Source organism: Bacillus rossius, chromosome 1 (assembly GCF_032445375.1).
Source record: "Bacillus rossius redtenbacheri isolate Brsri chromosome 1, Brsri_v3, whole genome shotgun sequence".
In the NCBI taxonomy this organism is placed as follows: domain Eukaryota; kingdom Metazoa; phylum Arthropoda; class Insecta; order Phasmatodea; family Bacillidae; genus Bacillus; species Bacillus rossius.
In genome coordinates, this window is record NC_086330.1 from 303,616,117 (window position 1) to 303,643,532 (window position 27,416).

The following is a 27,416-nucleotide window of genomic DNA, read 5'->3' on the forward strand; positions in this document are numbered from 1 at the left end:
GTGTTTACCGGACGCGAACTCCGCACCGCCGGCGAGCCTAGTGAGCTGCACAGGGGCTGACGACCCACACCCACCGTGGCCTAGCTGCAAGCTAGCCTGGCGCCCATCCGGACCGAACAGTATACCAGTCGACTTCCCTACTAGGCTCACCTGCTAACGCAGCCTCCGTTACCGGGACGACGGCAAATATATATCAATATTTTTTCCCGATATCAACATGTCTATAGTTCCGCAGCACTCGCCTGACTCGGGCACAGAGTATATAAGTGACTCGGGTGGGTCATGGCTAGGGGCGCGTCCCGTTAGCGGGGTCGGATACAGGCGGTTACAGGTCGGGCTTTAGAGTGGCCTTCGGCCAGACGAAGTCAAAGTAGTGGATTGGGTTACTTACAGTGTTTCATCCTTCGGAAATCTAAAAAACGACTTCGAACAGTTAGCAACATCGTAATTGTCGCAACCAAACACTGAACAATTTTTTCCAGTAATAATTACAACTACTGAAGAAAACTTTTAAAAAAGTGAAATAAAAATCGCTGAAATAACATTGTCTCAAATACGCTTACGATGTAGGAGCAGGATATGCCAATAGAATGCGCTGCACAACATGTCGCCCGATTTTTTGGCGACTTTCCAATATTGTTCTTCTACAATATTTGGGGATAGTCACTAGATAGGGCCTAAGATAGCTTATTGAAGACTGTGGAAAAGACTTGTGCCAACGTTAGAAAGCTATTTTAAACTAAATAATTTTATAATTTTATGTTGAATACTTTGACTTTGATTAAGGAATCTGATTTTATTTTCGAAATTTCTTTAGTTTACTTGTTTAAAATGATACATGCTAAATACATTATTTTTTTGATATTTTGAATGTTGGTGTCACTGTTCGTTATAAAATTTAAAGCTGTGAAGCAGTTGCTCCGTATCGCCGGCACGGTTCAGCATTCCTTCCCCTCCTTTCCCCTCCCCACACCCTCTTTCCCCTCCCTCTCCAACTTCCCCTTCCTTCCCCCTCTATTCCTCCCTTCCCAACCGCTTCACCTGCACTCTCTGACGAGTGGTTTACCGGGCCTATATATACTCGGCTCCTAGCTTATTCGTCGCAGTCTCTCGGTCGTCTGACTCGAAGGCTGTCACTTTGGGGGTGGCGCTGCGTTCTGGTATGCACTCGGCTGTGAAACTTAGCGTTTATAATTTAGTATGATGTATTATTCCTGCCTGCGCGTTGTGGCCGCGCCTTCACCTTTGTATTTTTGCCATGATATGTAATGTTTCGTAATTGCTATCAATGTTGGACCCTTCCGGTCAGGTCATTGTTTGAATTTAGTTTCTTTTGCTCACGCCGAGTACTACCTGTCAAGCCGCATTATAATTTCTTTCTCGCTTTTGCCTTCAGCCTGGCGTCCCATATTACTTGTTTGCTACTTCTAACGCTTCCCCACCACGCCCGCTTTATTTTCACATTGTTTTAAAGTGTATGATTGATTGTATTTATTCGTTGTGGCTTCCCGCGGGAGCACACGAGCAGCGCATGATTATTATAAATGATTAGTATATCCTTTGTTAATATGTTTTCGCTCGAGAGGCGATTTTCTATGAATAAATAATATGTTTGTAATCTCTTTTATATTTTTTTCCATAGCACCAGTTGTCCACTGTCGTGGGGTTTACTGTAAAACCCCCCATCCCTGCTTTCGCTCTTAGTCGTAGCTTAAGGCGGCTACAGCTGTTATAGTTTGAATTTGAAACGAATACAATTTGGTATTACTTTGCCGTCGTCCAGGTTCTCATGTTCGAGACCAGGCATGGATCCTAGTGGGAAAACTGGCTCTTAGTGAAATGTGTTCTGGGAGGGCGCCAGGCTAGTTCTGCGTCTAACCAAATTTGGGTTCTGTGGGTGCGTTGCCCCTGCATGGCCCGCTAGGACTGTTGGCGAAGTTTGCGGTTGGAGGTATCCCTGGCTGTTAACACGTCACAGGCCCTGTGCAGCATAACACACTTATTCCTGGCTGGGGTAGGGCGATTCAACACAATAACACACACGAATTCGGATTTTGTACTGTCGGTGACACTTCACGCACAAAGTGTGCGGAGTGGACGTTTAATCGGCTCGAACAGTTACAATTACAGTTTACACTTACACTATGTACATTTAATTACCCTATGATATTACATTGAATTAACACTGAGTGCTCTGACGCACTGTCACTAATTTAAGCGCTCACGCCAGTCGAGGTTAAGGGGGAGGTTTATTAGAGACAGCCAATCCCGAAAATTGCTAATGTGGTGGCACCTAGTCCACCATTGTGGACCGCGGTTTGCAGTTAAATTGACACCATTTTTAATTACGCATGCAATGCACTCACCGTGCCTACAAAATTCCCCACGCAATAATAACGTAATCAAAAACAAACAAAAGCCCCTAATTAATAAAGTGCGACCTAGGAGTGCCTGGGTCACTCACGTGTAGTTTTCTACTAAAACAGCTGTGCGTGCAACCCTTGCGGCCTTCAGCCTAAATTCAGTAGTGAAATGTGTGACGTAATTCAAACCAACCCAAATTAGCATTATCGTTCGCCACTGGAGTAGTTTTCAAGAAACAGACAGTCTCCAGCTTGACTCTAATATTCAAACTTATTTTAGACAAACTTATTAAATGTCAATTCTAAAATCTATATAGAGATTAAGTTAATCATTAAGTTTTATTATGTGAATTTAGAGCCACTTAAAATTAGTTAATTATATAGATTTTTACGAATAACGGAACTTTAGAAACTCTGGCGCGACCGGGAGCTCACCCCTCCCCTCGCGTCATGGCTGCACGCGAGTACAGCGCGACTCGCGGACCGGGTCGGACGCACGTCCCACGGGGAGCCAGCATCTCTTTGTTTCACCGAACGTCCATCTGGTAATTATAGTCACAACCAAAACCTTTTTCTTAATACTCTTCGTGTACGCCCGGTCCTTTTCCGGTGTAGGGCCTAACCCAGCTGCATCAATTTAACACGCCCCACACAAAGCATTACGTGGGGCCGTGCAGTATTCGGTACGGGCCATCTCCCGCCACTCAGAACTTTATTTAATCGCCTAGTGCACAGGCACAGGCTACCTTCAAGATTAAACGTGTTTTAATTTAGTAGCGAGCCGTGGTCCGCACAGGTGGGCCCGCGCGTCGCCAGTTACAGATTACGAAATTAGCCGATGCTAATTGAACGCTCTCCCTCGACTGCAACTGGCGTGATGACTTAAGTAAATGCACGTAGAGGCACGCAGGTGCCCTCTCAGATAACGTGTGCAGTGTAATCGTGTACTTAAAAGCACCACAGAGTGCCGTTTTATCAAGTGTAATTGTAATCATAGTGTAATCAAAACTTCTACGTGTTCCGACGCCCCATTGGCAGTCATGTACCGCCGAGTAAACCTCGCGCCCAATGTAATGAACCAGTGTCAATCGTGAACAATAAAAAGTCCACCCCGCACCCCCCGTGCGCGACGTGCGACCCGTAGAACAACCAGAACAGTGTATGTAAATTAACTTAAACAACCCAACCCAATCAGGAAACAAATTTCACCACCGCCGACGGTTCTAGCAGACCACGCTGGGGCAACGAACCCACGACCATCACACGGTTAGACACCGAGCTAGCCTGGCGCCCTCCCGGAGCAGAAAACTCTAAAAAAGCCAGCCACCCCGCTAGGACCTGCGCCCGATCTCGAACACGAGACCGCGGCTGACGGCAAAATTAGATGCAAGTTCTATGCGTAGCTGTCGTCGGTGCCTGTGCACTCGACGTTTAACAAAAAGTCACTTGTAGCGGGAGTCGGTATGTGCCATATGGTGAACTGCCCCGCGTAATGTCTAGTGCGGGGAGTTTATAGTTAAGCAGCTGGGTTAGGCCGTACACCGTAAAAGGACCGGGGACGCATGGAGAGTTTACGCAACGAAAAAATATTTGGTTTAAATGACTATAGTTACCAGCAATAATGTTCAGTGGAGACAAAGGGTGATGACTCCCCCTGGAACGCACGTCCGCCCCGATCCGCGAGTCGCTCTGTACTGGCGTTTGCCCTTGGCGCGAGGGAAGGTCTCAGCGTTCTCTCGCGCCAGAGTTTCTATTGTTCCGTTATTCGAAAATTATTTTAATAACAAAAACTGAGAGTGGCTCTAAATTCGTACATTAATTATTAATGATTGATCTAATTGGCAGATACTATTTAAGAATTAGGGTTAACAAATTTACATAAATTAAGTTTAAATAATAAGAGTCACACCAGAGACTGTTTGTCACTTGTTGATTGCTCCAGTGGCTAGTTACACACAAAATCGGGGAGGTAATATTTACATTAACACAACTCAATAATTAATTTAGGCTGACGGCCGCAAGGGAGACACTCACAAACGTATTAACGTAATTTCACACGTGAGTGACTCTGGCACTCCTGTGTCGCACTTTCCTTGGGCGGGGGTTTTAATAAAAAGTGGCATTACTATTAAATTAGGTCTAATTTTTAATGAATTGGGGTCTAGGTGTTTGATTAATTATGCATGGCCCTTGGTTCTACCTTGTCCTCAGGGGCTCGCCTAACTCGGTTGGGCCATGGCTAGGAGTGCGTTGCGTTAGTGGGGTCGGATACTGGCGGTTGCAGGTCGGGCTTTGGGGTGGCCTTCGGTCGGACGACGTCAACTTTGAGATATTTAAAAATTTGAAATGGAAAAACCATAGATCCTGCGGTATTGGGACAAAAAAATTTCGTTCTTAAACAATAACATAGAATTAAATTTTTTATATACATTTAATAAATAAAAAAACCATTCGAAAACTATTTTAAAACCATAATTTAACATTATGCATTAATAAAATTAGTATTTAAAATACATTTTTGAATGGTTTATTTCACGCTGGTTGTTGTTATTATTAAATTACATAGTGGCGATTCTCCGAGAAAAAAAATAAGGAAAGAGGTTGAACCTGGGAGTGAAATTTCTATCTACTTCTATACTCTTTTGGGCAATAACAAGGAGAGGAAGCCTAAGATTCACAAAAAATTTTTTTTATAACCTAACTAAAGCTAAGTGTACGTTGGAGGGGTTCGGGTTAGGGAGGGACCTAGGTTCGTCTCAGGCTGAAACCTATACGCCTAGTCATGCTGGGATTAGCCATGCAGGGAGAGCGTCGCATGCATAATGTGCTAGGAGGGGATTGGCCAGCCATGGCAGCGATTGGCGCCATGACTAACTCCCCTCACTCTTATATCTAGACTATAACTAGAGATAGGTTGGGCCCAGGTAAAACCTGCATAGACACAGGGATAACCCTGGGCACATTCATGCGGGATGCAAATTTTCACGCAATAAGTATAGGAATTTACAGGAGACAGAGGATGGTCTGGATGAAGTGTTGGACAGAGTAGAAAAGTACAAATGTACTCAGCAGACTAATGGGCCTATAATTTTGGGGCAGTGTCTTATCTTTTCCGGATTTATGAAAAACTATCACATTCGCTTCTTTCCACTGCGATGGAAAATACTGTAGTTTAAGTATTCCATTTATTAATTGAGCTAGGTATTCCAAAATTTCTTCGGGCAGTTTCTTAAGGACTGCTGCCTGAATGCCATCGTTTCCCGGTGCCTTACGTGGTTTCATACGCTTGATAGCCTGTTTAACTTCATGAGATTGAGTTAAGTAAGCTTTTGAAGTTAATGGCTGATTAAGTTTAATTCTGAGGTCTCTGTATATTCCGGCATTAAATTGCGGGCCAAAGGGTTCGATATTAGGTTGAAAGGCTAATTCAAGGGTATTCGCGATGTCTTGTGCATTGTCTGTCGGTATAAAAAAAGAAAGAACCCAGTGCGAGTGTGTAGCGGAGGTATTTTATCTATCTTATGGAGGAACCGCTTTGTCATACTCCAGGTGCTACTATCTTGCATCTGTAGCTGAGAGACTTTCGTCTCCCATTGGCTGCTCCTCCATAGAGTTATTTCATCGGAAATTATTTTCTGTAATTCATAAATTCGCGCTTTAATGTCGCGCTGCCTACGTCGAGTATATTCGCGCCTTAATCTATGTTTCTGAGAAATTAAATCCCTAATATACACCGGCAGTTCATCTTGCTTAAATCTAAGTACCTTTTCTGGGATGCACGAGTTAATTGCAGTTTGAATTTTAACTGTAAGTTCAGTGACTGCTGATTCGATGTTATCTTTCGTTTCGAAGTTGGCAGCATCGGCTGCAGGCAAATTATCGACTAAATACGTCTGGAAGCCTCTCCAGTCGGCTTTCTTGTAGTCTTTAATTTTTCTCGGAGGACTGATGTCAGTGTCCACGTCATCGAATAGTAGATGTACTGGAAAGTGGTCAGACGACATTTCGTGAAAGACTCTGAGTTCGAATCCCGTTTGAACTCTCTTATTTAATGCAATATCTAAAATATAGGGGTTGTGCCTTAGTAGTCCGCTATCGTGCGTGGGCTCTGAGGGAGCATGTACTTGATATTTTTTATTAGACTCGTGTCTTTGCAGCAGTAGGCCATTGACTGTATTGCTCCGACAGTTCCAGTCTTTATGCTTGGCATTAATATCGCTGACTGCTAGGAATGTAGGAGCTGAGCTATCTAAGATGTCCAGCTAGTTTTCAGTTAGTGATCTGCCCGGTGGTGCATACATCGAAATAAGCACTATTTGTTGTTTATTGACTTTAAAAGTAATTACAACTGCTTCTAATTTATAAAATTCAGGTAAATGATATTCACTATGTTGTATACTTCTGTGGATTAGTAGGGCAACCCCTCCACTTCTGGCATCGCAGTCGCGCCTATAAATAGTGTAATTTAAGATAGATAGACAATCTGTTGGAATTAAGTGTTTCGTTTATCGCCGCGATTTTAATATTATGTTTAATTAAATGATCGGTAAATTCGATTATTTTATTTCTAATTCCTTGTGCATTCCAGTAAAGTATGGTACTTAATCTACTGTCTATGGGGGTAAGATTAATGGCAGAACCTAAATTAAGGGTGTGCTGCATTAAAGCTGGCCGCTAATGCTGTCACTAAGCCCGTGGTGGCTTTTATTTTGTCCTCTATTGACTTGGACGGATTACACCAAATAGACATTAAAATGCACATTGGTTCCAGGACGTGTGCCAGGTTAGGGTCCTATGTAATGGCATTCGATTGGCCTACGAGCTTCAGAAAGTCGCTCGCACTCATCGCTGGCTTCTCTGCGGGATTTAGCTGCGGTGAAGCAGTTGGCAATACTGTTGGTGAGCCAGTCTGCAACGGCTCGCTTGTTGTTTCCCAGGCGCGACTTTCTTGGAATCACTGGGTGGAGGGGTGGAGTTGGGTGGCGCCTTAGTACCTGGCTGATCGTTCACCTGACCTTGGGCCTGGCCTTTACCGTTTTTGTGCCTCGAATGGTGTTTCTTCGGAGGCCTCTGGGGCAGGGGCTGGCCTCTAGGCCTGGGTAGGTTTGCCATGACAAATCAAATCCGTGCAAGGGGTTCCCTCCCTTTTCTTTTTTTTTGACCCAGCACTCTTAGCCTAATGGCCCTACCATCCTGGGGCCCCCATGGGCATGGATGCGGATCACGCCGCATTTGCAACCAGGAAGGGCGTTAGAGCTTCGGCTATACACAGGGGCTGAGTCTACCCATCCCAGCATGTGTACCACCATCGGCCCCCTACCCCACTCAGCTGACCAGAAAGTTGGATGCTCCCTTAGCCCTCTGGAGTTATCATCACTTCTGGCGCCTGCCCCAGTCTCCCACCTCACGCTTGGACTCCTTAATCACCCAGCGAACCCGCGGTCCGGTGGAGGCCTACCCAATCTCTCCCAGCTATCCAGGCTGGTGAACCGGAGCTGTCTTCGTCGCTCACTACGTCAGCACATCAAAGGGCTAGGGAACCCTAATGCTTGCCCCTCAAGCACACGCGGCACCACTACCAAGTACGAGTCCTTCCCAGCAAGAATCCTGGGCCTTAGGTGAAACCTCAGCGGGACACCATTCAAACATGTTGGATTCTCCCCGTACTACTACCAACTTGGCGTCGACTCGGTAGACTGTTCACCGGTAGCTAGACCAGACCGTCACTTTTCAGAGTAAAGCCACAGGGTGTCCTGTCGCCTCGAATATCCCTCCAACCCGCCGTACCTCTGCCCGACGGGTTTACAGCCGATTAAGGCCCGGATGAGCCTAAACTCGTCGAGCGACGACCGCCGTCAGCCCCAGATAGAAATGGCTGCCACAGCGCCTAGACTGGAGGGACCTCGGGGATGCCTCAGTACCTCCCCCAAATGCTGGACAAAGGGGACTCCTTGTCGAGCAGTTTACAGCCCTTTTTTAGGCCCGGTTGCCCAACACCATAACAACCATACTCAGTCCTTCTATTAACATGGGGCCTGATCCATTCACTATGGGGCCCTTTGGGGACCAATGCACCAAGGCTCGGCAGTCGAACCCCCCAGAAAGGTTTCTATCACATCTGCTGTTGCCCGCAGATTCAGCCCTTTCACCATTTCTGGTCTCATACATGCAATTGAGGATGTATTGCAGCAGAGTTTGACCCGGCATTGCCCTCTTTAGTAAAGGAGGTGCTATGACCAGAGGTTGAGGCTACCCATCTCAACAATAGTCACCATGATCCTCCTCCAACAGCGGTGCCAACATGGAGGCAGAGGGTTGCCACTTGTTGTGGAGAGGCTATATAATCGCATCACAACACCCTTTCCGCGGACCTGTTGGGTCATGTCTCGGATACTAGAACTGGCAACAGTTCCGACACCTCAAAAGAGCAATCGCCTTCCTAATCGGATAATGGTAGCCGCAGAAACCAGGCAGAGGGAACCTCGGGGTTGCCTTGGTCACCTCCCAGACTGCTAGACAAAGGGGGCTCCTTGTCGAGCAGTTTACAGCCCTTTTTTAGGCCCAGGAGCCTGACCTGCAATCCCACTCCCAGATAGGTCAGGTCTACCATGGCCGGTTTGCCATGACAGAGTACTCCAGTTCATGCCTATCACTCAACACTGAATATTGGTTAGGGCTCTGCCATTTTGGGGGGGGGGGGGTAGCTCGGGGCTCGCCACGACTACCTTTGGGGCTGGGGGCAGTAGCTTGAGGGGCCGGCTTGTTGTGGGGGCGGGTGGACTTGAGCCGCTGCTGCTGCTCGCTTGTTTTCGCGCTCTGCGCGTTTGGACTGCAGCTCTCTGTCTTTCCGCTCCTATTGCGGGAGGTTACGCCAGTTCTCCCTCTTGTAGGTCATGCAGCCTCTGTAATTGGCGCAATGCAGGCCTTCACATTGTGCGCTCTTTGCTTGCCTTCGTCCTGTCTCCTCCCTGGGGGCAAACTTCGGTTTTGTGTCCTTGAATTTACCATCGGCACACAGGGGAGGCTCTGCAGCCTTTTGCAAGGTTGCTTAAACCTCTGACAGTTGCCACATTGGAGGGGGCCTTTGGGGTGTCGATAGTCCTCAACACGAATGCTGAGGCCTCCGAATGACTTCAGGTCGTAAATCCTTTCTGGATTTACGGCCTTCGGGGGCTCTACAACTAACTTATTTATAGGTTGCCTGGTCTGCCTGTTGTACAGAAACCAGAAGTTCTGCACTGGAAGCCCCATTGCGCCGAACCCAGCCTGAATGTGTCGACCCCAGGCCGTGGCTCCTTCCCGATCCCCGACGTGCGACTATGAATTAAGGTTGTAATTATTTCGGCCGACTAACTCAGTAAGAGGTGGGGGTTCGTGCCTACTGTGGCCGGGACCGGGAGCTGGGGAGAGGGGGAGATGATGAACAGGGCAGGAGTATGGGAGTGGAGATCGAACCAGGAAACGTCCGCTGTTAGTCTACAAGATGTTTTATTTAGCCCTTTTCCCTGAGCGCGCCTGACCCACAACGATGTTACGGGACACGTCCCCCACCGCGCCGTGAACGAACGCAAATTGCAGGTCATCCACGAAGGTGCACTACTCCGCGACTGAAGATGTCGAACGTGGGAGCTAGCCGAAACGACGGTAGCGACGCTAGCAAAGCGCGCGGCAGAGGGCCTACGGACTCGCGGAGCGCAGCGATACAGAACCTCCCTCAACGGCAGCCAAGCGGCGACTGTCGATTTCCCGCCCCGCGTGGCTGCAGCGGTGCGCGTGGGGGGGAGGAGGAAGGGGGGAAAGCGGCACGGAGGGTCGCGTGTCTACTGCGGACCAGGCGCGGCCCCTGTACAAAGCTACACGATTCAAACAAATCACATTACTACCCTATTTGAATACACAATTACAAGTTAAGTTATCTATAAATAATTATACAAAGATGTCCGTCCTTGAGCGGTCCAGAAGCGAAGTTAGGGCGCACGCGGGTGCGTCCCTAGCACGGAGCACTCACTGCACTGCACAGAGGGTTAGGGGGAAATAGCCCCCCTCAGGTACCCGGCGGTGGGCAGAAACGGCCTCTAAGTCTATGAGGGCACGACGACTGTCGTCAAATGAATTGTTTGTCGGTGCTGCTATACACCCGACAAAACACAAACTTGTTCGGGATATCGTCCCGTTGCAGCAGCACAGAGTGTTGCACTCCGGCCTGCTCCAGTGCACGCACTGCCCTGTGGTACTCCTCCACAGTGGCAGTGTGAATCATGAGCTGGTCATGGCCGCGACTGATGCACGACCAGCGCTCCTGCAGTGCTGCATCCAGCACTGTTTTAATGGCCGGGTAGCTGTGGCCAGAATCCACGAATACGTACAGGGGTTTCTCTTGCATTTTCTTTGCCTGAGGGGCAGGGTTTGGCGGGGCAGGGCTCGAACCTGCGGACGTGTTGGCGGCCGTTTGACTGGCCGAGTTGTTTGCCCTTCTGACGGGCTGCTTGTGAAGTCGCTCGGCCTGCTGCCTGGCGATCGCGGGGTTCGTCAGTGGGGGGCGCAGTCTTTCGTCATTTCCTCCCGTTTTTTTTTTGGGACGACTGTAGTGAAGCCATCATCACTGGACATTTCATTTTCGTCGTCGCTCGGCAGGGGCACATCGATGCACTCCTGCATAACCTGCTCGTCACTTAACTGATCAGTCATGTCGCTAGTGTACACCCTACAACGCACAAAAACCCACTGACCACGCACCCGGATTAAGCCGGGTTTGTGGCTAGGCTGTAGGGTTAGCTACAACCCGGGTTGTTTTGCACGCTTATACTTCCTAGAAAAACCTGGGAATACCACCTGGCCTGTGTGCGAGTAAACAGGCTGTTCCTGGAATCTCGCAGCTCAGCTTGACGCGTCCGTCCTTGGCCCAGGCTCGATGCCCTAAGATACACATAAAGTTCTGCCATGCCTGATTACACCCGAACAATTCACCTTCGGCCAACCTCGAGTTTATTTATATATATTTATATTTCTCTGTTTATTTTAATGTAGCTATACTAACCTAACTAACCGTCCATAGTGTTTTCAAGTGTTTTAATGTAGCTAACCTAACCGACCACCTTTAATATTTGAATTCATTTTTCCTGTGCAATATATATATATATATTTTTCCTAGCTGTGTAAGGGGAGGGTCCAGGTTAGAGGAGGACCTAAGTGTGTCTCAGGCCGAAGCCTATACACTCTACCATGCGGGTTTTGAACCATGCAGGACAAGGGCGCGTGCATCGTGTGCTTATTGGGGTTTACTGGCCAGCCATGGCTGCAATTGGCACCATGACTGACGCCCCATTGGTCGCCTAGCTTAAAGCTAGCTAATGTGACCCAGGTAAAACCTGCATAGACACAGGGAAAACCCTGGGCCGGGTCATGCGGGGATCAATTAACATGCATTACGCAAGCAGGTAACTACTGGACAAGAGGAAGAAGGGTCCAGGTAAGAAGAGTTGGAGGGGCTGAAAAATCAACCTTGAAGGAGTAGGGTGCTTGGGCATTACGGCCCGCATTTAAGTTGGGAGCTCCTGGGTTATTATTAGCCAGGGGCGCATGCGCCCCCAGGGGCGGGCGACTTCACATCAGCCCAGCCACAGCTGCCCAGGCAGCCACAGTTAAGACAGAAGTGGGCAGACGAGCCAGTAAACCGGCTCGAACTGCTGGCTCTCGGAGCGAAAGGCAGCCTGACGTTGCGCCATCTTCATCTTCCTTCTTCAGGTCAACAGCAATACTTTTCAAGCCAGGGTGGGGGGAGGGAACCAACCTCGCCACCCAAAATCCCCGAGACGGTTTAAGGTCGCGCCGCTCGAGGCTACTGCTGCCACACCTACAGCAGCCCCAGTTGAAGGTTCCTGATGTCTTCCTTCAGAGTTCCGATGCATTTAAATTCCGTTGCGCGCGCAGCAGTTCACAGCTCCGCAAGTTCCAGCCTGCAGTTCGTCTACACTTCGCATTTTTGCAGCACATCGAGCTCCCCTGCGGTGCCTTCGCCGACGAAGCTGCTTCCTGCCACGCGCCGAGCTGCATTCAGGCTACCTTTCACACCGACAGCCGTAATAACGACTCCACAGGCCGGCCATTGGTCCGCGGACTGCTATTGGTTATTCGCAGCCACCCCAGCGAGATTGCAACTCTCGGGCTGGGCTCCCGTATCCGCCACCCGCGGGACGCGGTCGGTAGCAGTTGGCGCTGCTAGGCCGCCCCCAGCACGCACACAAAACCCACACGCACTGCCAGCCTTCGGTTACCCAATAGGTCGCAGGGAACTCCCAGCCAACAGCCCGCGAGAGAGATGCGCACGCCCCGAGAGACGACCACCGACTTTCCTGTGCAAAAATAAAATAATTCACGAAGTTAGCCGAAGGTGAATTGTTCGGGTGTAATCGGGAATGTCAGAACTTTATGTGCATCTTAGGTCTCCCAACAAGGAGTATAGAAGGGACATAACATGTAAGTGTTTTCCAGGGCATATTCTGACATTAGTATAAATAATGGTTATGTGTACTTTGAGTGTTATAGATAAAAATTAATTCGGTCCTGTGATGACATCGTAGTTATTATATAGTTATTTTGTAATTTGCTGTTTAAATACGTTTATTAGTTTTCATTGAAAGATAATATTCGCAGATGTGATTTGTTACAAGGTTACGCAACTATAAATTTGCCGAATCACGTTTGGTCGTGGTATAAACGTGACAGTATATTATTTTTCGTGATTGGTGACGATAGTTCTGGCCACTTCTTGTAGTTTGTTAGTTTGGTTTCGCCTATTTGCACGTCTTAAAATCAGTATGGGTTCATTTTCTTGCAGGATATCTGGAAATTTTAGAACATGTCTATTCATGTCATGATCGCCAATTTCAATAGACTGAACTATAAGTTTGTTATGAAATTAGTTATTGTGTCACTTAACTTAAAACACTTCTTTATTAACATGTGTGTTTGCTGCGAGCAGCTTTATCAAAATACATTCCTTTTAACTGCCCTACTTTATATTTAATTCACTGAAGAATGTAAAATGATAGATTCCAAAAGTTGGTTATCTTCCGAAAAAGTAAATATTTTGAATATTTTTATTTTTGATTACTACGTGCCCAAAAAAGTATTTGAATGCTGCTCCGAATTACAGTATTTTAAAAGTAAAATACCCCTAATTTATTCAAAATAACTTAATACGAGAAATATCACAATGTTGTTTGGCAGAATCATCAAATAGAATAAAAGGAGCAATAATGTTTTTTTTAGAAATTATTTTCATTTTTTAAGAACACACAAAAAATTAACTATTCTTTGTTTGTGCTAACCTTAATGAATTGTTTTACCATTTTGGCATCTGCAGCTTTGCTTTGTTAAGAGTCTTCTAGATTTGGTCTGTAAATTATCCTCTGTTCCACACATGAGATTCATTACTGGTTGTCAAATTGAAATGTTTTAACATTTAATTTACTCTTTCTTTACAGTCTTTTTTTGTGGTCACTGTTACCTTTTTTGCGTACAATCAGAACAAAATCCAAACATTCTGTTTCAACATTTCCTGTCTAGTCTGCCCTTCTAGCAACCTGACAACTTTACATACCTATACCATACATAACATCTTCGTTGTCACTTGTGCTAGCAGAAGAATGTTCTGATGAATGTCTTAGGTCTTAAGTTCTCCATTCTTGTGAGTGAGCTTTCATCTTGAAATCATTGTTGGTGTCTGTGGGTGTCTCAGATCTTTCACATTGTCAGACGCAGTGGCGAGGCGTGAGGTTTACATGAGGGGAAGCAACAACTCCGTTCACATCAAAACATGATGAGAGGAGGGGGCCCTCCCCCAGGAAAATATGTATTTCAAGGTACAAAATGGTGCTATTTAAGTAGTTTTCTTAACTGAACATTGACTTTTCCACAGGTAGAAAAATTGACTTTTTTTTTTAAAATAAATTATTTTTAAAAAATAATGTTTGACTTACATTATTCTGATAGTAAAATACCTACTCTACATGACTTATATATTAAGTGGGAGTGTAGTATCATCGATATCTGGTACAAAATATATAAACAGACAACACATGGCAAAGTAAGTAGGTACTTAAAATAAAGAGAAGAACCTCATAAAAATGCACTAGAATAGTAAAAATTAAATCTTGGTATTTTTCGTACCAACACAAAAGAAATTATCTTCATTCGTGATCAGAAAATCTGTTAACTGGTACGTGTACGAAGAAACTGGCACGTCAATCATTCCTGAAACGCCACGATTTTTTTTCCTAGCCTTAATTATTCTAAGTGTGTAAGGGGAGGGTCCAGGTTAGGGGAGGACCTACACTAGGCGCAATATAACTCCGAGCTTGAGCTACGTCACACATGAGGAGTGTTGACTGCAACACGTGTGGGGGGTCGGGTGGTTGAGGAGGGGGTATAAGCAGATATGGCGACCTTGCGCAGCAGGTAGAGAAAAGCAGAAGACATTGACCACTTACCACTGACGTTCCAAGCACTACCTCAGTTCTTCAACGCCACTGACTGTTCCATCCGAAGAGTCTGATGTGTAAACGTCACTGCTGTCACTGTTTGCATCACCTAACTGAACAATCGCTTTATCAATTTCAATGTCAAAACGCACATCCTTATCCCAGTATTCGTTCTCGAGTGTCTTGACGTGATTGCAAATCGGTATCCAATATTCTGGACCCATTCGGTTAAATATTTCCTCGCAAGGTTTTTTTACATTTGCCAAATTGCAAGTAACATTTCTTGAAACGACTTCTCCTTTAACTTTAGCCCATATGCTTTCTATCGGATTCAAATCCGGATGATAAGGGGGCAGACGAAGTAATGCGTGGCCACTATTTACCAATAGTCTGTCTGCCGAGTACTGCACTTGCGAAGGTTTGTGCTTCTTTATGAGGTTATACAAGTTTGGTTTGAGCATGTCGCTAGTAAAGGAAATATTCTCCTTACTTAACCACTGCTGCATTTCCAATTTTGTCGAGCTGGAGATAGGCGTTTTATTTATTTTTACATTGTGATAGGGAGCATTATCTATCACAACAACACTGTTTGGTGGAAGATTTTGTAATAATTGTTCGGTGAGTCCTTTTTTCATGTTGTTTGTACAGCCATGCGAGACACACCCGTCGCATTAGCTGTTCTCAGCTGTGCTTTCTCTAGTGAAATGGAGGGTTCCTGCAATCGCGCTTAATTTTCCATAAACTGCAGAACGTTATAGACGATTTCCCGCGCCTGCGAGTGCAGTTTTTTACTCTTAACTTTAGACAACACTGGAGGCATTTTATGTATAAAGTTGTGCTTTACTGAAGTACTGCACTACATATGTAACACTGGCTCTGAACAAAAGTGATACACTACATGCATACAAACCTCAGATCCAAACTGTAAACGAAAACGTTTAGTAAGTACCAACGTATTCGTCGGATTTCACCGAAGGACTAAGTTTTCACTCTGTGCAGTAGCGTGTAGCCCCTGTTATCAAGTTACGCATTATCTCTCACTGCCGCGCCACGTCTGCCTTCTCCAATGTCGGGACTCACATACACACAACGATTCTCTAACCGTCACCCAGGCTCGGAGTTATGTTGCGTCTAGTGTAAGTGTGTCTCAGGCCTATACACTCTTCCATGCGGGTTTTTAACCATGCGGGACAAGGGCGCGTGCATCGTGTGCTATTGGGGTTTACTGGCCAGCCATGGCTGCGATTGGCGCCATGACTGACGCCCCATTGGTCGCCTAGCTTAAAAGCTAGCTAATGTGACCCAGGTAAAACCTGCATAGACACAGGGAAAATCCTGGGCCGGGTCATGCGGGGATCAATTAACATGCATTAAGCAAGCAGGTAACTACTGGACAAGAGGGAAGAAGGGTCCAGGTAAGAAGAGTTGGAGGGGCTGAAAAATCAACCATGCTGGAGTTGGGTGCTTGGGCCTTGCGGCCCGCATTTAAATGTTGGGTACTCCTGGGTTATTATTAACCAGGGGCGCATGCGCCCCCAGGGGCGGGTGACTTCACTCGTCAGCCCAGCCCAGCTGCCCAGGCAGCCACAGTTAAACCAGATGTGGGCAGACGAGCCAGTAAACCGGCTCGAACTGCGGGCGTACGGGGCGAAAGGCAGCCTGACATTGCGCCATCTTCATCTTCCTTCTCCAGTCAACAGCCAACAACCTTTCAAGCCAGGGTGGGGGTAAGTCGTTCAGGCGAATTAAGTATCTTGCGAGTCGGACCCTCTTGTCCTCCAAAATCCCGGGACGGTTGAAGGTCGCGCTGCCCAGGCTACCACTAGCTCCAACAGGGCCCCAACTTAAAGGCGCCGCCATCTCTTCCTTCAGAGTTACGATGCTGTTCAGTTCCGTTGCGCGCGCGGCAGTTCACAGCTCCGCAATTTCCAGCCCGCAGTTCATCTACACTTCGCATCTAGGGCACATCGAGCTTCCCTGCGGTGCCTTCACCGACGGAACTGCTTTCTGCCACGCGCCAAGCTGCATTCAGGCTACCTTTCACCCCGATAGCCGTAATAACAACTCCACAGGCCGGCCATTGGTCCGCGGACTGCTATTGGTTATTCACATTCACCCCAGCGAGATTGCAACTCTCGAGCTGGGATCCCGTATCCGCCACCCGCGGGACACGTACGCCCACAAATCCCCCACGCACTGCCAGCGAACAACCCGCGGGAGAGATGCGCGCGCCCCGAGAGACGACCGCCGACTGAAACGCGACCTCGCCACCTGCCCTGCCGAACTGTGGCGGACATAGCCGAAGCAGTCGGCGGAAGAATTCCACCGTCTGCTTCGGCCATGTTCGTTTCAGTTCGGCAAGAAAGCGCTACCTTCGTAGCTTCTACCACGTGTTTTTACAGCCAATCCCCTCCCTGAACCTTTGTACCATGCCACCCCCCCCCCCCCCCCCCCCCCCCGCCCTCTTCCGAAAGGAAACTACTGCGGCAGCCTTCCTGCTGAAAGCGGTCCTACCAGCGCTTCTAAACCTAGCAACGCTTCTAAAACAGCATGTTTTGTGTGTCAACGAGTTCTTTTCTTATAGCGCACAGCGCACAGTTCTGGGTCCCAAGAAGATAGTGTAAAAAATACATACTCCTAACGGCACGAGCCAAAGTAAAATACTATTCTGAATAAAATATTTATTTAAAAAATACAATGTCTGGAAACTGCCTGGGCAAGCACTGCTTGCCTTGCTTGCCCTGACGAGACGCCACTGGTCAGACGGTGTAATACGTCAAGTCTTTTGTTGTTTCCCATCTTCTATAAGGGTTGTTTGTAAAATAAAAACTATAATTTTTTTTCACAAAGAAAAACATGTTTATTTGCAAAGAACTATACTTTTTTTTTATTTTTTTGGAAACTTTGGCCTTTCTATTATTTTTCTACATAATCCCCATTGTGATCGATGCACGCTGTTTCAATGAAAAGTGAGACAGTATTGTAGCAGACTGTATAATAATGTTGGCGAGTTAATATGGTAATTGTGAGACAGCTTAGGGTCAAAGGAAGACAAGAAAAAATTTGGGTATAATAGTTTGCAACACTTTCCTCAGTTTTATTATAGGAACAAAATGGCCATGTTTCAATAACACCAAATTTAGGCTTGAGATACATTTTTATAATTTCCCCTGACAAAAAAATTACATAGTATAGAAAATTGACATCATACCTTCTAGTTAAATGGTACCTGAGCTTTATATCTGAATTTATTTTACATTTTAATGACACTAAATAAAATCACAGTGTCCATTGTAATCAGAATGGTGAAAAAATGAGACATTTTCCTTGGTTTGAACTGGGTTAACAGAAACTGTAGGAGTTCTAGTTTTTTTTAAAAACATCAACTGTTCCTGGGAATGCAAATGTAATTGTTATTATTGGAATAGGCAATTTCCCCAGTACTTTTGACTTTTCCACAACATATACATCATTTTCATTAAGCCTGAACACAGTTTTGTTATTGTCCACACAATTGAGACACATAATTTGCATGTCTCCACCTTCCAGAACTTTCTGAACAGTCGCAACATATTTATATTGAAAAGAATGCTGCTTTCCAGAACTTTCAAAAATTACAAGCACAAAGTCACCTGGATTCACTTCATCTGCCATGGTCATTTCCACAGCATCTGTGTCGAGTAGATCAACTTCATCACGACTGTCACTGCTACCTTGCCAATCTTCATCTTCGCTTGAAGCTGAGTCAGAAGAATCAACTTTCGCTCTTCTCTTAGATGGAGGTTTTACTACTGGAACTGTTGCCTTTTAAATACCAGTACCCTTTCGATTCTTCTTATGAGCTTTTTTCTGGTTTTCCCTCACAAGCTGAAAATACTCTTCAGATGTTATCACCTATGCTGTTGGGTCCACTATTTTTCGCTTGATCATGGTTTTGTCAGTGAGTTTGATTTTTGAAAGTAGGATATTCTCGAAAGAATTTTCAGGAAGTATATCAGGAAAGGAGTCTGTAGGCCCAGAAGATGGAGACAATGGGGAGGGTACAACTGTAGTGGTTTCAGTAGAACTGGAGCTAGGTATGGGTAAAAATTCATTTTCGACTACAGCATCACTTGTAGGTTCAGTCTCAGTTAGGCCTGAGTATCGTTTCTCAGTTCGCTGCAATTCTGAGTACCGTTTTAACTTGACAGGATCAAGTCTGCTGGTGGGATACTTCTTGCGATCGCAAGGAAATATTCCGGTTGATTTAAAGCCAGATATTATATTATCTGTCCTCATAGCCTTGTGCCATATTTCACATATTAAATCGACGAATTCTGATTTTGAGGAAGCAAGGGATATCTGGTTTTCTCGTTGCCATTTTACTAGCAGTGTCTCCCACAAACATTTGAATGGTCTGAAAACAGCTTTATCCAAGGGCTGAAGAACATCTATGGTATGAGCTGGAAGTTTCAGTATCACTACTCTCTCCTTAATTGCCCTGTCTATAATGCTAACGTCAAGGTGAGATAGGTGGCCATCAAAAATTAGAAGTAAAGGTCTTTCTTGTACTACTTGACAGAATTTTTAAAAGTAATCTGAAAACACTTCAGCAGTCATGTATCTTTCCTTAGCTACAGCATAGAAAGTTCCAGGTAAATCATGTGTTCCTTTCCAGTTTGTCCATAATTTTGAAGCTGCAAACACTATCAGTGGTGGTAGAGCACGACCTGATGCAGACACGCAAGCCATAACGGTGGTGTTGTCTCGCCCAGTGCCTGTAATGTTTTGATGAAACTTCTGACCTACTCCAGCTACACCCTTTACTTTAGATGGATCAGAAGAAAATGACGTTTCAGCCAAGTTCCATATTTGTTCTGGCTTATCAAGAAGATTAAGTTCTAACAGAACTTCTTCCAGTTTATTATAGAAGTCATACACGTTGAAGGGATCACTTGTAGCTCGTCTCCTGTTTTGATCTAGTGGTTCTGCTTTTTTCAATGTAAGATTGTTACGGATTCGAAATTCTGTAAACCAATCATGTCCTGGTTTCCCATTTTTGAATGGGGTTTTAATACCATTGATTTCAAAATATTCTTGTACTACAGTAAGCGCTTCATCCCGTGACAATGGGAAGCCCCATTTTGCCATAATTTTAAGATTTGAAGCTAGTCTCTCTTCATCTCTCTTTGTTAAAGCTGTTTTCCTCCCCTGAGTTCCAGTGCATTTATTCAACACTCTTCTCGACAATAAAGATTTATCTATGTTGTACTTTTTAGCAGTAGCCCTCAGTGTTGCCTTCTGCTCCTGTACTTCCTTAATTGCTTTTTCCAGTTCTTCATCTGAATACTTTTTTTATTTTCTTTTTGTAAACCTTTCCCATTGCTGAAAAAAAAAGAGATTCCTGAACTATAGATTTACTGCAATGCAAGTTTCAAAGAGGCTGGTAATTTTATATATAGGCCTGTAGGCCCTGAATGGGTTGTGTTATTCATTAGAATTAAATGGCCTAGACTAGGCCTAAAATATCAGCATGTGCTTACTAGTAATACCAGTAATTCAGGCTTTAAGAGAATGAGAAAGAAATTACCAATTAGCACTTTAACTAATACATGCATTTAACTCACCTATCTTTTAATAATACAGGGTTTATCAATAAGAATAATCCGATTTGGCACGTCTATATTTCTGAAACTAATAAACATATACAATGAATTTTTTTTCAAAGGTGTTCCATATGCCCCCCTTTAGATGCACGGCATATGTCAAGGCGGTATTCAAATTGGTCCCACACTGCAGCGAGCATGTCTTGTGTTACTGCTTCCACGGCTGCTGTTATGCGATGTCTCAGTTCATTCATTGTAGTTGGTAATGGAGGCACATAAACAGAGTCTTTTATAAATCCCCACAAGAAAAAATCACATACAGTCAGGGCCGGTGACCTTGGAGGCCAGTAATGTAAGGCTGCATCATTTGGTCCAGTGCGACCCAGGGGCGGATCCAGTGTTTGATGTCAGGGGGGGCGAAGGTAGGTTTCAAAAGTATTTAAAATGGGAGAGTCCGGGGGTCCACCCCACGGAAAGATTATAGATTTTCACATTTAAAATGGTGTTTTTTTAATAGCAATTTTGTGCTTAAAATGTCAAATACACTTTTGGTATAGTCGGTAAAAAATTTCACAGAAAATGAGTTTTGGTAAATTATAAAGTTATCAGAAAATAATAAATAAAATACAATAACTAAAGAATGGGCATAACATTTGTAGTAATAACTAAAATTAAAATGTCTTATACATATAATGATTGTGCATAAATAGAAGTTGCAAAACAACAGTTTTTCTCCATCATAGAATGAATTCCATCCTGCGGGTTCTCTTGCTTGCAAAGCGATCAATGACTTTTTCTTTATCAATCTCGCAGCCATAATGGATATGCAATAATGCAAGTCCGGTCAGTCTGTCTTCCTTTGTGGTAGATCTCAACCACGTCTTAAGTCTTCTCAATGTCGAAAATGTTCTCTCTGCCGAAGTGACACTTACGGGTAAGGTGACTAAGATTTTCAGGAGTATGTAGATGCCTGGATACAGCGCCTCGTCACACGAAGCGAGAACATCGAGAGCTGTGGAGGGTAATGTTTTGTTGATTTCTTTCTCACGGGTCCACTTCGCCTCCCATGATCGAACCTCGGCATTAAGTTGTCTTTCCACATATTCTAGCCCATTCACTCCAAGGAGAGAGCCATACTTTGTAGAAATTTTTTTGACATTTACTTTACTCGAAGAGGAAGTTGGTAACAAAGCTGACAGGCTGTGAAGCTGTTGCGTTTCTTTCGAAAACCTATGTTTTAAATCTTCGACAATGTGCTACAGAACGGGAATGAATACAGCTCTTCGGAAATATTCAACAGGGTACGTTGATGGGTAATTTTGTCTGTGTGTTTGCCTTCTCACAAGTCGAGGTATAGTTAAATCTACACCAAGCTTCTGAGCAAGACCATCAGCTTCGTTGAAAAGTTGAGAAAATAGCTCTTCACTTTGTGTACATTTTGTATTTAGAACAGAAAGCATATCTGCGAGAATAACTTGGGCAACCTTAAGGTCTATTGAAGTCTTCTGATATAGTCTACTCAAAAGAAGAGTGTCTCCCAGCATATCAGATAAGCAGATGACTGAGATAATAAATTCACTCTCACAAAGTGCAGTCAAAGAAGTCTTTGCTTTTGCAGCACTTTCAGCATCTTTCCAAGATGCAGCACACTCTAAAGCCTGAGCTACTTTCAGAAAAGATGTTCGGAACTGCAAAATGCCATCATGTCTTTCGATCCAACGAGTTTCACACAGTCCAGAGAGTTGGTGACATAAAACTTTCTTGAGTAAAGCTGAGCGTTTTGATGATGCAGTGAAGAACGAGATTTTCGATTTCATTGTTGCAATAGTATTTCGAATTGCTTGGATGCTGGATGATTTTGATATGCCCAAATTAAGAGCATGATTGTGACATAGTACGACTTGCCCAATATCTTTGCCACTTACAGTTGGTTCATATACTTCATATTGGTCCTTGTCCTCACTGTTCACAAATTGTCGAACATTTAAAAATTGTAAAACATCTTCGTGCACTGAATCTTTGTGTACCTACCTCAAAACAAGTGTCAACTGGGACTCGTGAAGCATCAGTAGTTTCGTCGAACATGATGCTACTTTTACTGAACACTGTCCTGTCACTGATTATACAGTAGGTTACTGACGAGAAGGCAAGGCAGTCGTCTGTTGGCGTGGCGTATAGTTGGGGAGGGGGGTTGGTTGTGGTCGCATTGCAACTCTCCTCACTCCACTCTCCACTCCAGTAACAGGACAGCCCAGCTTGTCGCCCGCCACCCCCTTCCAACATTCCAAGCCATGCTTTTCTCTTGAGATCAGGACAGCTGAAAAGTTGAAAGATGAAGGAAACATGCCCAGAGTGAAGTTACTCTGTGTCAATGTGGCACATAGCTATCAATATTTTGGTTTCATGTAAGACAATGCGCGGGTCTTTATGTATATGGCTACATCATCGATTTTGCTTCCCTGGGTGAAGGGGGGGGGGCTATTGCCCCTATCGCCCCCCCTTGGATCCGCGCCTGGTGCGACCCATCCATCTTCCAGAAATCCTTTGATTAAAAAATTCCCGCACTTCCAGATGCCAGTGTGGCGGTGCCCCATCCGGTTGGTAAATGAAGTCGTTCGAATCAGTCTCCAACTGCGGGAAAAGATAGTTCTCAAGCATATCGAGATATGTTATTCCTGTGACAGTGTTCTCAGAAGAAAAAAAATGGACCGTACACCTTTTTCCGTGAAACTGCACAAAACACATAAAATTTTGGAGTGTCCCTCTCATGATGTACAACTTCATGTGGTTGTTCTGTATCCCATATTCTCACGTTGTGGCGGTTCACCTTTCCATTTAAATGGAATGTTGCCTCGTCACTGAACACTAAGTGTGGAACAAAACTGTCATCATCCTCCATCTTGTCAAGAACGAACTTAAAAAACTCCACACACCGTTCTTTGTCACCTCCACGAAGAGTTTGCAGTAGCTGAATTTTGTAAGGTTTCATGTGTAAACGTCGACGCAACACATGCCACATGGACATCGAGGGTATGTTGAGTTGTCGAGCTGCACGGCGAACGGATTTCTTCGGACTGCATGTGAAACAATGGCGGATGCGCTCCACATCTGCGTCAGGCACTCGGGGACGGCCTGGCGATTTGCCTTTACACAAACAACCTGTTTCTCGGAATTGCTCATGCCATTGTCTAATGCTCTGTGCTGTAGGAGGATCAACACCATACCTAGTACGAAAGTCACGTTGAACTGTTATTATTGACTTGCAATGCGCAAAACGTAGAACACAAAACACTTTCTGTTGTCCAGACGCCATGTTTACTAGAACTGAAGTGAGCGCTGCTACCTAGCGGGGACCATGTAAAATTCGAGAGTTTTCTCTTTCCAACAGTACGTTGTTCACGCACACCTATAAAAAAACTTTTTGAGTTTCTCTTTCAGCAAAAAAAAAATTAATTGTATGTGTTTATTAGTTTCAGAAATATAGACGTGCCAAATCGAATGATACTTATTGACACACTCTTTATAACAATTCCTTCCCTAGATTAGGCCTATAAGAGCAGCACAGGAGTAGAAGAACACATTTCACACTATGATTACACACAAGGAAATAAATATAAAAGTACCAACATTCAAGACACTATTTCAGAGATGAAAAAAATGACAAACATTAGTATTCAGCTACAGAAACAAATGTACCACCTGTCTCATTTTTCCCCTAGAAGTGTCTCACTTTTACCCTCATAATGTCTCATATTTACCCCCTTTTTTAATTAAAATTTTCTTCTTAAATAAAAAACTTAAAATTGTGTTTTAAAACTGAAAAAGAAGGTTCTCCCTTACACTACCAAAGAAAACCACAAACACTTTCCTCAAGATTTGGATTGAGCCAAGGTAACAAAATGTAAAGTGCAGTGCATGAAATTATTTTGGTTAGAAAAAACATCAATACAGAAAAATTTGTCTACTGCCAGATATATAGTTAGGAGAATTTTCAATTATTTTATCATAATAGATATCAGACTAGTACATAACATCATTCATGCAAAGTGCTGAGATCATTTATCAGAACAGAAAAAATTGTGTGTCTCTTTATTTCCCTTTTTTTGCCTTGTCTCATAATTACCCTAACTGACTCTATCACTTTCATTAGCCTTAAAATAAATTCCTTTGTGGTCTGTTGCCTTCAACCCCATTACTCGAAAATCACTCGGAGACAATACTTCTTTAATTACACACACGTAACGAAACACGGAATTCTTCTCAGAAATTACTCTGCATAGCACAAATTTTCCTTCACTTAGTTTAGAGCTTTCTACTTCCAAACTAATACTTTCTTGCTATGATGTCTCTGGAAGGTTATCATAGTTTCCTGGTAGCATAGTGTTAACATTCTTGATAATTTCACAACATACACCGTTACTCTCCTGTCCAGAAAACACGGAATTTATTAGCAACAAAGCGCTGCTGCCATTTTCAGCTGGTACTGTAGTGAAACTTACGGAGTCCAAGCACTGGGAGACAAATTTCCCAACGATGCTGTAGCTTGCATGCAATATCTTGTATCTTAGTTTCAGGAGCATACAATATAACAATCGATTTTACTAATTAGCAGCATTAGCAAAATCTTGAGCTCCATTTACTACAATTTTTTTTTGTAGCTCACATCTTAATATCACCCTCTTTACTTCTCCGCCAACACCATCATGGGGTCCTTTTCCATGGGATGTTTCAAAGTAACTATGGTCAGCTGAAAAGCCAAAGTCTTCTTCATGGAAAAGAAGATCACATACATACTTTATATCTGCTTTTGAATTGGCTTGCTGCACCATCAGAAAAATAGTGAACAAAATCAAAATGAAATATGAGACTTGTCTTTAAATCATTGAAAATGGCTTCATTGAAAGCATGAATGCTGTCTTTATTATGGTTTAATGAATCTGATACTATTGCATAGCAAATATGTTGTTACTGGCCTTCTAATTTGTAGTATACTACTGCAGTGAAAATTATAACACTGGGTGAACTCCATTGGGCTTGCATGATTTCAGACTGATGCTTGATTAAATAATTTTCTGCAGAGTCTTCCAAAATAATGATTTCATTTGCCGAAAGTGTTTCTTTCAAAGATCGCAGTTCACTATGTTGTCTTTTAGCATTATAACTGTGCCTGGAAAGATACTGTAACTGTGTGCAAAGCTCACATTTTACTGCTTCAATGTCTGCATGTATTTCTTGCTTTACAACTCTGCCATTTTCTGTTCTCCACTTGTAATAGGAGATATTTCCATTGAACTCGATGTCATCGAAATAATTGTCTAAATTTGAAGTTCCACAATGATTGCATTCTCTGTCTACACAATGAACGTTATTTGTGTCACATAATGTTTGTGAAAGCACATTGCTTACAGAATTAAAGAATTCATGAAGGTACTTCTTCAATGACCCTATAAGTATAGCCCAGTAAATGAAGGCCAAAAATCGCCTGTTATCGCAACTAATTCCGGGAAAGCTGAATTTTTGTCAGATGTTAGACCCTTATAAGACACGTATTTCCTCAAAAGTCCCCGCCTCTCCCCCTTGTGCTTTCCCCCCCACCCCTCTCGGAAGTTCTAAAATGTTTACCTTTACAGAATCGCTTGTGAATACGTAAATAATTGTGTAAAGTAGTAAATATATAGCATATTTTGTTCTCAAAAATCTGGTTTTTAATTTTGTTTCTGACAATATTTTCTTTAATGTTGATAGTTAAGGCGTTATAAAATCACAAACATAAAAAAAAAAAGGGTTTTTAATGTCAAAATGCGGAGTTCTCGTTCTGGATGTTTTTAAATATTGGAAATAAACAAAAAATCTTCAAGTAAATTTTGTAGCACACACTTTCAGCTTTAAAATGATGTATAGTTTATATCGGGGAATTCATTGGTTACTGCTGTGGAGGGGGGGGGGGGGAGAAGTGAGCCAATGCATATGGCTAGCACGCTCCGACCTGCTACCTACATTTATCTACCCGGCTTCCCTACAATCTACTCTTATCATGAGATTGTTATTTTCAATATTCCTCTGTTACATGCAGGATTTAAAACTTTAAAATTTAAATAGGAACCTAAATCTAATAGTAGGCGAATTATTAATATATTGATGTATTCATTCGCAATACAAAATGGAATCAAAAATAATTGTTTGGTGGTGTTTATTTTTACATATTACGGGCGGAAGGAACGAGAGCTCTCTGGTGAAACACTTTGGCCTGCGTCATAGTCTCGGCTCGATTCCTGTTGACGAAAATCTGGGAGTTCCTGCTTGGTTTCGAACCCGAATCGCCTTTGACAAAGGCAAGAACTGGATCACTGCAATCCCGTTTCGAAATTATTTAGATAATGGTAAATTTGCCATAAAACATATGAGGGTCAAGTGGCTTTTAGGGTTAATATGTTTGAGCCTTGGCAGCAAGAACTGGGTTAAGTGGCAGGCACACCACGTGTGCATATTCTTATTGCGTCTCGTTTATTAAGTCTTCGTGATGACGGAGCAGGAGTGGGCTATACGTTCTTGTCTTATCTCTGCAATAGCGTTAAGAGTGGTTTAGTGGTTAGGGTCGAAGCGGGCGGGCTGCAGGGCAGCTATGAAAAATATGAAGGGACAAACTTTCGGAGAACTGAAATTAGATAAGAAGGATATGGTACTGACTCAATCTAGTCACAAATCTGTGGTTGTTCGATCAAAGCGAGTGACTGTGACTCCTCAACAGTTATTCAATCGAATACTCTGTTTGTGTGATGGTCCGACTAGATTAAAAGTTTACCTTTCGTACGATCTGGCTTCTCGGCCACCATCCTTATTCGATGATGTTTCTTTACGTAAAGGAGCAAAGTCATCATTCCTGAAGGTATTTTCTGAGGGCATTACTTTGATTTTAAACCCCAACAAGATACAGGTACTGGTATAGTTATTGATGGAGGCTTTCTTCTCCATTGTGTAACATGGCC

At 44.0% G+C, this 27,416-nt stretch overlaps 1 protein-coding gene across 4 annotated transcripts in view; it reads left to right on the forward strand.

Moving 5' to 3' along the window:
* The first annotated feature begins 12,716 nt into the window (after positions 1 to 12,716).
* The window catches only part of LOC134527842 (esterase B1-like), a 213,552-nt gene continuing 198,852 nt past the window's right edge, over positions 12,717 to 27,416 (forward strand). For 3 of the 4 annotated variants that reach the window (XR_010074298.1, XM_063360793.1, XM_063360794.1), the window contains exon 1: positions 12,837 to 16,572. Coding sequence is in view for 2 of the 4 variants with exons in the window: in XM_063360793.1 (XP_063216863.1) it covers positions 16,373 to 16,572 (200 nt within the window). In the remaining 2 variants the exon portion in view is untranslated. Of the gene's footprint in view, positions 16,573 to 27,416 lie in introns of all 4 variants that reach the window. The other variant, XM_063360795.1, reaches the window with a different exon arrangement.